The following is a 12765-nucleotide window of genomic DNA, read 5'->3' as shown; positions in this document are numbered from 1 at the left end:
GGAACACAGGTGGGCCGCGGTGCTGCTGGCTGTGAGGGTGTCAGCACCCAGTGAGTTGGTTTCCCATGTTTTTCTGCTCTCATCCCGTGGGTGATGTCTCTGGGAGATGGAGAAAACCAGAACAGTTCTGTTTACGGACACTGATTTTAGATGCCTGAAAATGTTTGGTTATGTGCTGCAGCTGCGGTGAAGTTACGTGCGTTTTGAGCATAAAATCACTTCCAAAGGCCCCTTTCAAGCCATTTGGCCTTGGGGAAATTCAGACCTATGTGAACAGGCATGCAGAAGTTTTATAGAAAACCGATGCTGCCTGGGTTGGTGCGGAGCCGAACCCTGAAGCCTTTGCTGAGATGTGAAGGTAGGGAGTCGGCGGTGGAGCAGAGCCCTTTCCCTGGTTCCTGAGTCTTGGGTGCAGACTGCAGCAGAGAAGTCACAAGCCAGGGCCGTTAAATGCAGTTCAGGTGCAGAGCATACACAGCGCAGCTTAGCTGTGAGGTTATTCTTTAATGCTAAAATGAAAAAAAAAGACGAAGCGTTCTTTGCTTTACAAAAGACTTTACGTTTAAGCGCTTTCCCCCTTTCCTTTTGCCCGAGATAGCTATTAATTGAAACCCACTGCTCTTGCAGTGCCTCCATCTGCAGCACCCTAACTGGCCCTTGGTGCATTACGTGCAGCCAGAGCTGCAGTGGAGCGAACTTCACCGTGCCGGTGCCGCCGGCCGCTCGCGGCGCCGCCCTGTCCCGTCCCACGTGCGCATCGCCCGTCGGGAGCGGCTTGGTTTACACCTGGCCCTGCTCCAGGTCCCTCGTGGCCGGGACTCCCTGGTGCTCCCGGCCCCGCCGGGGACTCGCTCGGTATTCGGGGCAGGTCACGTTGTCAGACGCACGCGGGATGTTTCCGAAGCGCCTCGCTCCGCCTGTGCCGAGGGCATCCCGGCTCGCCGAGCACCCCGAGCAGGCAGAAAGCAGAGCCCGGAGGTGTCCTAGGGCTGCTTTTTGTGGATATGCAAACACTGCTGCAAATTCTTGCCAGCCTCCTTTGTTCGCGAGGGATAACGGCTGATTCCCCCAAATCCTTCCCGTTAAAGTAAACCTGCTGACGGGCGAGGGCTTGGTTCCATACGCGCGAACACCTGTTTAATTTCTAGCCACCTCGGGGTGCCTGCAGCGTTCGGGCTAATTGCTTGTTGCCATCGTTTCCAGAGCGTGTTTACCCAGCCTGGCGGCTCAGCCCTGAGCAGAGCCCTTTGTTTTCCCCTCCCGAACGCGTTGAGCTCAGCCGGTTTGCAGAACGCAGGACCAGCGTTGCGCCGTGTTCGGGGCTCCCTGTTTTGCAACCTGCTTTTTGCCCTCCTGCTTCCAGCGTGGCCGGGGCGATAGCAGGGGGGCTGCAGACAGCCCTTCTCCTCCCGACGCTGCCTGCCTGTTCTGGCTGGGCTGAAATTCTCCTCCTGCCCCGCAGGTCCCAGATGGGAAGCAGGCAGTTACCTGCTCCTGCTGCCCGGCAGCGCTGGCTGCACGAAACGAAAGCCTCTCGGCAATTTCAGCCTGGATGAGCCAGAGCAGGCAGTTCCTAGATTCACTGGAGAGCAATAAGCAGCAGCCAGATTTGTTGCAAGGATCAGCCCCGTTGTGTGGGCAAACACCCCGTGTAGGGAGGGAGAAGGACCACGCGGATGGGCACGAGTCTAGCAAGCAGGCTGTTCTGTTTTTTTCTGCAGTTAATACACCGTGAGCCTCATTAATGCATTAATACATAACGAGTCGTGTCGTTTTGGGTTACACGCTAGCATTCGATACCTTTAAAAATGTCACTTAAGTTGCAGAGCAGCTGTGAGCACGGACAGTTGCTGCTGCAAAGCAGTGGGGTTTAAGATGATGCCCCCCCCTCCCTCCCCAGCCCTCCTGCTGCCCTGCGGTGTTTGCTGGGGAAGCAGCAGCTCCCCTACATTACCTGGAGGATAATGAGATGCTCTCAGGCTTCCCTTCGTGACTTCCAGCCTGTCAAACTGCGGGGTGATCCTGGGGCTGAGGTTGCAGATGGCTCACGCGGGAGCTGCTCGGGGGCTCTGACGGTTTTTTCTCTTCGCAGACTCGCTGGCCAGGCCCCGCCGAACCGTGTTCACCCGGGCCATCGAGGGCTGTGACCTGCACTGGCAGGACAGCCACTTGCAGCGCATCATTAGCAGCGACTTCTACGTGTCCCCGTCCTACCAGCGGGAGGGCGAGAGCCTGCTCTTCAACTCCCAGGGGCAGCCCCTGTGGCTCGGTAAGGATCCAAAACAGCAGCCCTCGGGTGGCCGGGGTGGGTAGGGCTGCTCGTGGAGAACAGCCACCTGAGGCATCAAAGAAGCTTTGCTACCTCGCATCCTTTCAAGCTTCAACATCCTAACGTGAAAAAAACTCCACATCCTAAACTGCAAACCCTCAACAACCATGTGTCCCAGGAGGAGAGGGCGTGAGACAGGGCTTGGGGGGTTCCTGGTGGCTCAGGCTGACCCCAAAATGCATTTGTCGGGTTGGCACTGAGCAAGCCCCCTGCTGCTGGGAGCGTGGGTGCCTCATCCCCACAGCAAGGAGGTGAATATACAGATACTGAAGGTCACAGCCTGACCTGTGCTGTCTTAGATAAAGCAGGAGAGATCATTTCTCCTCTGGGAAGGATTTTCCGTCGCAGCAGGTCTTCTCCCCAAGCAGCTGTAGGTGGTGGTGTGGGGCTGGTGCCTCCCGGGACTCAAGCGATCTAGCAGGGACACGATGGCCCCAGCTCCCCTTCCCCTGGTATAACCTGGGCTCTGGTGAGCCCTTGGGCCAAGCTGGTTTGTGCCCGTTGTTTTTCTGGTGCAGTTGCCTTGATTTTGGATTTTGCGCTTTCGCTTTCTTGGCACACCTTCAGGGACCCTGTGCTGGGAGAGGAGTGTGATTTGTCAGCAGCTCGCAGCAGTGAGAAGCTGAATATTTCATCCACTTAGCAAATGAATAGAGGGAGCAACAAGAAGCTCTTTTGTAGATGTTTGTTCTTAAACCTTCCTCCTGTTCCTTTCTGGTGGCCTCTGGGACATGGAAACCCCATTTGTGGAGGTGGCTGTCTGCGTTTCCAGAGCTCTCTGATCTCTTCCAGGAATAGAATGATCCCTCTGCTAGAACTTTAGATCTTCTGTGTTTGCCTTTATTTTCTTTTCCCCCCTTGGTAGGACATTTTGCAAGAAAATGGGATTTTCGCTGCTTGTTATGCAGCATGGCATGTCATCTGCTCCCGCTAATTTCTCACTCAGTCATAATCCTCTCCACAGTTGCTTGTGATTTCAGGTGAGCAATGAGCAGCAGGAGCAGATGAATTTCTAAGCAACTGTGAGTCTTGCGGGGGGTTCACGCAACTGTTCCTAATAATAAAATACCAGGCAGGAGAGCTGCAGAAGAGACGGGGTCTCTGCAGAGCACGCTCCATGCAGTCATCAAGGAGGCAGTTCAAATGTCAGCCAAAATTGCCAGTGTCCCCAGCGCAGAGCTGAGTGCTCGCTGCCTCCTCCCATGTGTCTCCTGCGTAGTGAGAGCAGAGAGAATTGTTTCAGGAGACGGTAAGAAACGTTTGGGTGAGCAGCAAGGAAAGAAATCACCCTAAAACGTGCAGGCTTTAGGAGCAACGAGGGGCAGTGTTGTATTCGGAGCTGTCATACTGCAGCAGTGGCGCGTTGGAAATGCTTCCACTAGATAAGGTTGGTGGAAGTCAGGATTTAGGAACTGAAATGGCTGCTGCAGGCTGGACGTGGTGACAGTGCCATTAGTATTCCCCGTAGGCAGCTCTGCCAGGAGCAAGGAGAAAGGCAGGACTTCAACGCAGTGAGCAGGCGTTGAGCTGGGGAGTGGGGAAGATGAGTAGAGGATGCCCTGAAGCCTGCTGCTGCCAGGTTCTCTCCCCACTTCAATAACACCCCCAAATGTCTGTGCTCAGCCACCCCACGTGCGTGACCTTGCCTTGCAGAGCACGTCCCGACAGCCTGCGCTCGGGTGGACGCCCTGCGCTCCCACGGCTACCCCCGGGAAGCTCTCCGGCTAACTGTTGCCATCATCAACACCCTGCGACTGCAGCAGCAAAGGCAGCTGGAAATATATAAGCATCAGAAGAAAGGTAAGGAGCAGAGGTGCTGGAGAAGGGTCCCACCGGGTCTGGCTGGGGCCTCCCAGTGGTGGAGGAGATGTTCTCACAGAGCACTGCTGCCCCATCCAGGGCAAATGAGCCATCCCGTTACGGACTCATCCCAAATGAGTCTGTAAGCTGCAGGTCTGGCTTTATGGACGTCCGTGTGTCCTCCTGGAACTGAGCATGAGCTGCTGCACCTCATACAGCCTTAAAGACACCTTTTTGTGTTGGGTGCCTGCTCCCCCTGTTGTCTGTGGCAGCCTGTGTTATGCCTGCTCTGAACTTCGTGGACCTTGCAAACTTCCTATGGCCTCTGTTCCCTGGAGGTCGGGGTGTCGCAAGCCCCTGGGATAAGAACAGGCCTTTGGTCTTGGAGTCCCCTCCGGGTGCAGAACTCATCTTTAAATTCCCCACTTTTAACTTCTTTTTTCCCCTCTTATTTTGCAGAGCTGCTGCAGCGAGGAGCAACAACCATCACCAACCTGGAGGGCTGGGTCGGCCACCCTCTGAACCCCATCGGCTGCCTCTTTCTCACCCTGACCGAAGCTTGTAGATTAGAAGAGGAAAATTGCCTTGAAATCTCAGGTACCGGGTGCTCCCCTTGCTCTCTGCCAGCCGACTCCAGCTGAGCCAAGCCCAACCAGCATCCCCTGGGTGCAGGGCTTGGCCTCAGCAGTCCTGGGCTTCAAACCTCCCCTGTCTTCAGCCCTGGGGTTTGCAGCAGAGCAGGATAGCTGCAAACAGAGCCAGGCCAGGGAGTGCCAGCCCATGGGAAGGCTCTGGTGTCAGCTGTGGCCCTGTTGCACATGTCTCAGGTCTCCTTTGTCTCCTAGCTGAGAACAAGAAGGGGGGTGAAGCCCCGTATCTCCCACAGGGAGCTTTTATCCATCATCCCTGGGTAACCGAAGGCAGGCAGCAAGGGAAGCGTTGGGTCTTGCTTCTGAATTTGAGAGTTTTTCCCTCTGCTTCTGTTCTCCCACCTAGGGAGACTCCCCTAACCCTGCTGCATCTCTCCCCCTTCTTCCAGACACCGGGGACTCCAAACCCCCAGTCTACCAACACGTGCCCGTCGTGACCGGCAGCCAAGACAGCGGCGAGTCCTACCTGTCCCTGGCCTTAGAGGTGGCCCTGATGGGCATGGGCCAGCAGAGAGTGATGCCCGAAGGCCTCTACGCCCAGGACAAGGTGTGCCGCAACGAGGAGCAGATCATCGCCCGGCTGCAGGACCTGGAGCTGGACCCGGTGCTGGTGCAGACCCTTCGGAAGCAATGCATCCTGCTGCTGGAAGGTGGGGGCTTGGCGCGCGGCTCAGGCTCAGATTTGCTGACATCTCCCAAGGGTGCCCCTTCCAAGGTTTATGCCTGTCTGATCCAGTCCTGGCTTCTTCCTCTGTGCACATGGTGCTGAGTCTGCAGGCTGGCTGCTCCAACACAGAGTCCTGGTCTGGCAAAGCAAGGGTTTGCTGACCTCCCCAGGGTGAGACCGCCTTAAAGGCTTTATGGAGAAGGGTGCTAACCATATCACCTCCCTTTCCGAGGCATTCTGTACTTGAAATGGTTTTTAAGAAAGGAGTGAGCAGCCGTTTGCCCCGACTAATGCACCAGGGAGCTGTCGAGCAGATGCTTATAGCTTTGGGGTGGCACGAACCCCAGCCACAGATACCACGACGATGGCTGATGGGTTCTGCTTGCACCTAGGTGGTCCCTTCAGTGGTCTGGGAGAAGTGATCCACCGCGAGAGCGTCCCCATGCACACCTTTGCCAAATACCTGTTCTCTGCCCTGCTGCCCCACGACGCGGACCTGGCGTACAAGCTGGCTTTGCGGGCCATGAGGTTGGTGCATGTTTTGTTCTGTTCCTGCCCCCCCAGTTTGCCTCTCTTCTCTGCCCCGCGGAGAAGCCAGGATTTTTGTAACCCACCAGCAAGGGTGGGTGCAGAGGCAGCTCAGGCTTGTCTCCCCTGGCATGCTGTGCAGTGTGAGGAGACTCCCACTATCGTTTGGGTGATTCCTGGTGTTCAAGTCCTAGCTGTAGGGACTTGTGTGGGCCTGGTGATGTCTGTGGGTCACCACCCAGCCTTGCACTGCTGTTGCCCAGCCCCTCGCAGCAGCTCGCCTGAGGCTGGACCTCTGCCTGCCTGTCCTGGTGATAGTGTCCTCCTCTGGAGCAGGTCCCAGGCACGGTGCTCTCATCTGCCTCCTGCCTCCACAGCCTTGGGCACCCTGCAGCCCTCCCTGCCCACAGGGAAGGCTGTTACCCACTGGGCAGGCCCCAGCACAGACGGAGGGATGATTTGCTCCGGGCTCCAGGATGTGCCAGGGTAAATTCTGAACCCCCTGTGCCCTGGGACGAGCTTCTCAGGAGGACAGCCAGACCTGCTCTCCGGGGGGTGCCCCAAGCCTGTGAGCAGGGGAAGCAGAGAAGTCTGACGCTCTCAGTGTCCAGGGGGACAATTTCCTTCCTGCACGCCCTGGCTGGGCATGGAGTCAGTGACACCAGCACTGACTCACATCAGGAAGTGGAGGTGTGGAAGGGCTGACGCAGTTTTGTCACCGTGGCGGGTGAAACGAGGCTCCTGCTCCCCTTCCCTTGGCTTACCGAGTGTTTCAGGCTTTGCGGTGTCACCATACGGGCAGGTAACCAAAACCTGCTGCAGAGGCCCTGGGGGAACGTGCTGCTGCTTCTGATCACAGCCGGGCATTTTAAGAAGAACCAGATGATAAAGCCAGGAGTTCTGCCGGGCGCTTTGACATGAAAGGCGCGGAGAGGAAGGCGGGCTTTCTCTTTATTTTTTTTTTAATTTTTTTTCCGAGGCTCGTGTTTTTCCTTACAAGTTTATAAATCACTTCACGGATCATTCCCCTCCTTTCAAGTAGGGCTGAGAGATTGATCCCCGTGCCCATGTGCTGCGCACACAGCCCGCGAGCCCCCGCACGTGCACAGCAGCAGGAGGTTTTCAAAGGCATCGTGGCGGGGCGGCTGCCTGGATGCAGCCCCCTCCTCGCCCCACCGCTGTCTCAGGAGCGGGAACGAAGCCAGGGCCGGTCTGACGTTACCTCCTCCCGTTTGCCCTTCAGGTTGCCCGTGCTGGAGACCACGGCACCGTCCGGCGACGTGAGCCACCCACACCACCTGGTGTCGGTGGTCCCCAGCAGGTACCCGCGCTGGTTCACCCTGGGGCACCTGGAGTCACAGCAGTGCGAGCTGGCCTCCACCATGCTCACGGCGGCCAAAGGTTGGTGCGGGACCAGCGCTGGCTACGCTGTGCCTCCAGGCATGGGGGAGATGGGGAGATCGGGGGGGGACAGAGATTCCCAAGGGCTGGGGAGCACAAGCAATGGGGAGCGGTATTGCAGGAGTGATGGGAAGGGGACCTAGGAGTGCTGGGATGGGGAGCACCAACCAGCCCCTTCAGAAATGGGAACCCCTTCCTCGTGGTGCTCGGTCCTCTGGGATGTGGGTGATGAGATGTAGCTGCACTGAAAGGCTTTTACTGGGGAAAACAGGGAGCTTCTGTTTCCCTTCCTTCAAGCATGGGGCTTCTTCAGCCTCAGCTGGACAGGAGGTCCCCAGGAGGTGTGGGCAGCCCTCTGGGGATATTGACCAGAGCTCCAGGAGCCCCAGGCAGTGCCCCTGGGTGACACTGGACCATGCCTGCCCTGTGGCAGGGAACATCCCCTGATCCACAAGATTTTCACTAAACTTCCATTTGTCCAGATGCTTTAGGGCAGCAAACCCACCAGGACAGCAAACACCTGGTGCGCAGCGAGGGCTGGCGAGGTGAGCAACCCCAGCCTGGCCAGGAAGGTGGTGGCTGTGCCATCAGAGCTCCAGCCTCGCTGTCCTTGTAGCCTCCTTCACCTCTCTGCTTGTCCAGGGCTGCTGGTGCCATGCTCCCCCCTCGCAGGGACCTGATGGAGATTTGTTTCCTGGATGGAAGTGGCTTAGTTTTGTAGCCCCTCATGAGGATGAGAGTTTTATGCTGGGGTTGTAGGGCTGGTGGATTGGTTCTCCCACCGTGCCTTTCCCTGGGTGTTCCCCTGCTGCAGCATGTCCCGATGCGATCCTGTGTCCTCGCAGCATTTCTCACCCACGCCCCCGCTAGCCATTTTAGGGAGATTTGGATTTTGGTGGCGGTGCAAGCGGCTGCTGTGGGTGGCAGGCAATATATTTAGCTATTAGTCATCTGAGATGTCTGTGTGTGCCCAGGTGCAGCTCTAGGGTTTTCACATTGCTGCGCGTTTTTTTTATTTTCTTTGCTCGAGGCTCATCTGCTCAGCTGGTGACTATGGGAGTAGAAACACGAGCCTGGAGCAAGGCGGAGGGGCTGATGTGACATGGCAGCATCTGTTCTGTGCCCACACCAAAGGTCCCTCTCCCCACCCTGTGTCCCACAGGGGCTGGTAGGAGGTGCTGATGTCCCCTGCAAGGCTCTGAGCTGGGGGGGGAGTTTGGTTTGGGGCGGAGTGGCTGCCCAGGGAGCTGGAAGGTGGTTTGCAATGGAGCATCGCGGTGTTGCGGCCAGTGAGGGCACGAATGGACAGCATGTTCTGGGTGATGGAGCAGAGCTTGACGTTACTGAGCCCTTCCTGGGGCTCTGGAGGGCTGAGGGTTCTGCTGCTCAGGGCCTGGAGCTCCCTGCTGATGCACCAGAACATGTCTGGGATCACTCAGGTTGTTCATCCTCTGTGTGGGAGTATGGCCTCGGGCCAGTATGGATGCTGTGGCTCTGTTGCCTCCTAGGGCTCAAGTTGAAGGGATTAGAGCAGGTCCTGGAGGCCAGGGCTTGACCCTGTGGCCTGGGCTGCTCCTTGCTTCTCTGTCTCAGGTTCCTGCTGGTCTCACAGCGGAGTGCGTGGTGGGGAAGACACCCCATTTTGCTGTTGTACCTCAGGGCCTGATCAGCATCCCTTCATGTGCACGTCTAGAGGGGCTGGTTCACCACCTGGTGCAGGCAGGAGATGGGGCCGGGGGAAGGTTGAGGGGAGGCTTAGCTGCCTGACCATCCTTGCCTGTGCCTAGGGGATATGCTGCGCCTGCGCACGGTGCTGGAGGCCATTCAGAAGAACATCCACTCCTCCTCCTTGATCTTCAAGCTGGCCCAGGACGCGTTCAAGATTGCCACACCAGCCGACAGCAACTCAGACACGACACTCCTCAACGTGGCGCTGGAGCTGGGGCTCCAGGTACGAGATAACGCGGGGGATGGCGGTGGCCCTTCTGCCCCCCTAATTGTGGGACCTGGTCTTCCACCAAGTAGGTGGTCCCCCATGGCACATAGGACTCACGTGGAAGGGGTAAATTCATCATCGTGTGGCCTTGAGTGGGTAAGCTCAGCCCCCAGGCCCCTGCAGTGGTTTGAAGAAGATTTTGGGTGAGGCAGCACCTGAGAACTTCATGGCGAGCTGATCGCGAATGGGGCCATGGGGAATTTGGAGGAGCCCCATGGTGTTGGTGGTCTCAGTGGAGCCCCGTAGAATAGCTGGTCACCCCACGTTTGCCTTGCAGGTGATGCGCATGACCCTGTCCACCCTCAACTGGCGGCGGCGGGAGATGGTGAGGTGGCTGGTGACGTGCGCTACAGAAGTGGGTGAGTGCCTAGAGTGAAACCCTAGGCTTGGGTTTCAAGCTCTCCTGGCTCTTCCCTGACCCCTGTGTCTCTTGCAGGGGTGAGGGCCCTGGTGAGCATCCTGCAGAGCTGGTACTCGCTGTTCACCCCCACGGAAGCCACCAGCATCGTGGCGGCCACGGTGATGTCCCACAACACCATCCTGCGCCTGAGCCTGGACTACCCGCAGCGGGAGGAGCTGGCCAGCTGCGCCCGCACTCTGGCCCTGCAGTGCGCCATGAAGGACCCGCAGAACTGCGCCCTGTCCGCCCTCACCCTCTGCGAGAAGGACCACATCGCCTTCGAGACCGCCTACCAGATCGTCATCGACGCCGCCTCCACCGGCATGACCTACACCCAGCTCTTCACCATCGCCCGCTACATGGAGCACCGGGGCTACCCGCTGCGGGCCTTCAAGCTGGCCTCGCTGGCCATGACGCATCTCAACCTGGCCTACAACCAGGACACTCACCCGGCCATCAACGACGTGCTCTGGGCCTGCGCCTTGAGCCACTCTCTGGGCAAAAACGAGCTGGCAGCCATCATCCCGCTGGTGGTGAAGAGCGTGCACTGTGCCACGGTGCTGTCGGACATCCTCCGCCGCTGTACCATGACGGCCCCAGGCCTGGCCGGCATCCCCGGCCGCAGGAACTCGGGGAAGCTGATGTCCACCGACAAAGCACCCCTGCGGCAGCTGCTGGATGCCACGATAAGCGCGTACATCAACACCACCCACTCCCGGCTCACCCACATCAGCCCGCGGCACTACGGGGAGTTCATCGAGTTCCTCAGCAAGGCCAGGGAGACCTTCCTCCTGGCGCAGGACGGGCACATACAGTTTGCCCAGTTCATTGACAATCTCAAACAAATCTATAAAGGCAAGAAAAAACTGATGCTGCTGGTGCGGGAACGGTTTGGGTGAGCCCCGGCTGCCGCCACTCTCACGGCAGGGTCCTGCCGTGGCACGGGGACTCAGGAGAGAAGAAGGAAGGAGAGCGGAGAAGACCTTCCCCCCATTGGCAGAGGCTGCTCTGTTCTGTTCTTCTGTTTCTTTTTTATTTTCTTTCTTCTTTTTTTTGTTAATTTTATTTTCTTTCTCGGATTTAACCATTTCACACGCTGAGAGGATCCAGATTCCTTGGGCACAAACCAAAAGGCAACCACGGGAAAAAGGATGGTTTGCTCAGCCCCTGCCCTCCCTTGCCAATACCAAAAGCTAACCTGGAAATCTAATACCTCTTTCCTGAAGGAAGTGGTCGCTGGAGGGATCCGAAGGTTGCAAAGTGCAAAAATCTTTAAAAATTATGTTGGGGGAAAAAACAAAGAGCAAGCAAAGAAACCCGCAACACTAGAACCTCATGCGTCACCAAAAGCGATGGCTTTGCAGAGCGCTTCTCCCGCCCGCCCGAGACATGCAAACTCCTCTATTTGTGAAGATACTTCAATAAAACAAGTTAAAGTAACTGTTCTCAGGGATTGCTTACTAAAAGTAACACAAAAAAAAAAGCATTTATGATACTGTAAATACTATAGTATATGTGTCAATTATTAAATTGTAAAGTTATAATTATTTATAATTCTGTCTTTTATTTGGGGGATACTTGAAATTGTCGTGGGCTGGGGCGATTATTTTTATTATTGCTATTATTATTATTATTATTATAACTATTATTTAAAGACAAAAAAAAACCAACACAACCACAGACAAAAAGAGGAGGAGGCACATGAACATTCTCAGGTTTCCACGGCATTGTCGGCAGCAAGAAAAGGGTATGGGGGGAGGCAAACATCTGCTCAACTCGGAGCCCTGGGACGGACAGACGGACGGATGGACGGAGGGAGGAGCAGCAGCCCAGCACTTGAGGACAGCAAAGGAAGGGACTCAGCAGCACTTTCTGGGACGCACACGGACGCTGGCAGAGGACGGCGCAGGAGCGGCGTGGGCCCCTTGGACGTCGCCCGGTTTTTCGCCTTCTCCCTGCGGGCGCCCGTGTGAGTGTGCGAGGTGCGTGGGTGCGTGTGCGCCAAGGGGTGCCTTTCTGCTGGGAGGGAGCGGGGCCGGGGCAGCCACACGCTGCCGTGGGGTGTCTGGGCTTCCCTCTGCCATCCCACCCCGCGGGGAAGGCAGGGATGCTCAGCCCTGTCCCAGCTGCGCCAACCCGCAGCAGTCTTTGGCCCCTGGCCAGCGGCTCTTAGGTTTTGCTTCATTTTTTTCCGACGGGTCGGGAGGGCTGGGGGGGCCGGGGCCAGTCTGGACGGTGACTTGTAGTTAGAGAATGTGGGCTAGTTATCTGCTGTCTGGTTTGACTTTTATTTTTGGAAAGTGACTTTTGTCCGCGCTCCGGCCAGGAAACCAATTGTACTCGGTATCTGTCGCCACCGAAATAGCATTCTTCAACCAGTCTGTTTCTCTTTTTTTCTTTTTTCTTTTTTTTTTTTTTTGTGTGCGTGCGTGTATGTGTGTGTGCGACCTCTTCATCTGATGTTTAATAATAAAAGGGATGAACGTTACTGCGTGTATCTACTTTGTTTTTCTGAAGCTGGAGGGGGCTCCGGACAGCCCGGCCAATGCAAGCAGGGCACATCCCCGGGTTGCTGCGAGGCAGCACCGCTCTCCGAGGCATCTCAGCTCCCTGTGGCACCCAGCTCCTGCACCCCAAGGGAGGGGCACAGAGCAGCGGTGGAGCAAGCGGCAGCTGGGCCTTACTTCACCCTGCACTGCACTGAGTGTGCTGGGGTGTGGGATGTGGTGATGCAGTGTTGTGTCCCCAGCACCCCAGGGTGTTTCTGCAGGATTTGCTGAGCCCCAGGCAGAATTGGCCCCCAGGGATCAGAGGAGATGGGGAAATGTGGGTCTGGGCAGAGATCTGAAGGTCCAGCAGGACAGTCCCAGAAAGGCTGTAGGAGGGTGAGGAAGGTGATGGCTGTGCTGTCTGCTGCTGTCCCAGCCAGTGCAGCAGCGTGCTGGTGGTGCTGGTGCGTCGAGGGTGCTGTCCCGCAGGTGAATCCTGCTGGGT

General features: G+C 57.0%; 1 protein-coding gene across 1 annotated transcript in view; it reads left to right on the top strand.

Moving 5' to 3' along the window:
* The window catches only part of ZSWIM5 (zinc finger SWIM-type containing 5), a 92212-nt gene extending 79953 nt beyond the window's left edge, over positions 1 to 12259 (top strand). The window contains 9 exon segments of the mRNA XM_040565749.1: positions 2093 to 2269; positions 3983 to 4129; positions 4589 to 4726; positions 5169 to 5429; positions 5839 to 5974; positions 7218 to 7375; positions 9163 to 9326; positions 9649 to 9730; positions 9808 to 12259. Coding sequence (XP_040421683.1) covers positions 2093 to 2269; positions 3983 to 4129; positions 4589 to 4726; positions 5169 to 5429; positions 5839 to 5974; positions 7218 to 7375; positions 9163 to 9326; positions 9649 to 9730; positions 9808 to 10670 — 2126 coding nt within the window. The 3' untranslated portion in view covers positions 10671 to 12259.
* Positions 12260 to 12765: the final 506 nt, after the last annotated feature.

The sequence above is a fragment of the Cygnus olor genome, chromosome 8 (assembly GCF_009769625.2).
Source record: "Cygnus olor isolate bCygOlo1 chromosome 8, bCygOlo1.pri.v2, whole genome shotgun sequence".
Lineage (NCBI taxonomy): Eukaryota > Metazoa > Chordata > Aves > Anseriformes > Anatidae > Cygnus > Cygnus olor.
The sequence above is the reverse complement of the archived record's forward strand: the minus strand, read 5'-3'. Positions and strand labels throughout refer to the sequence as shown.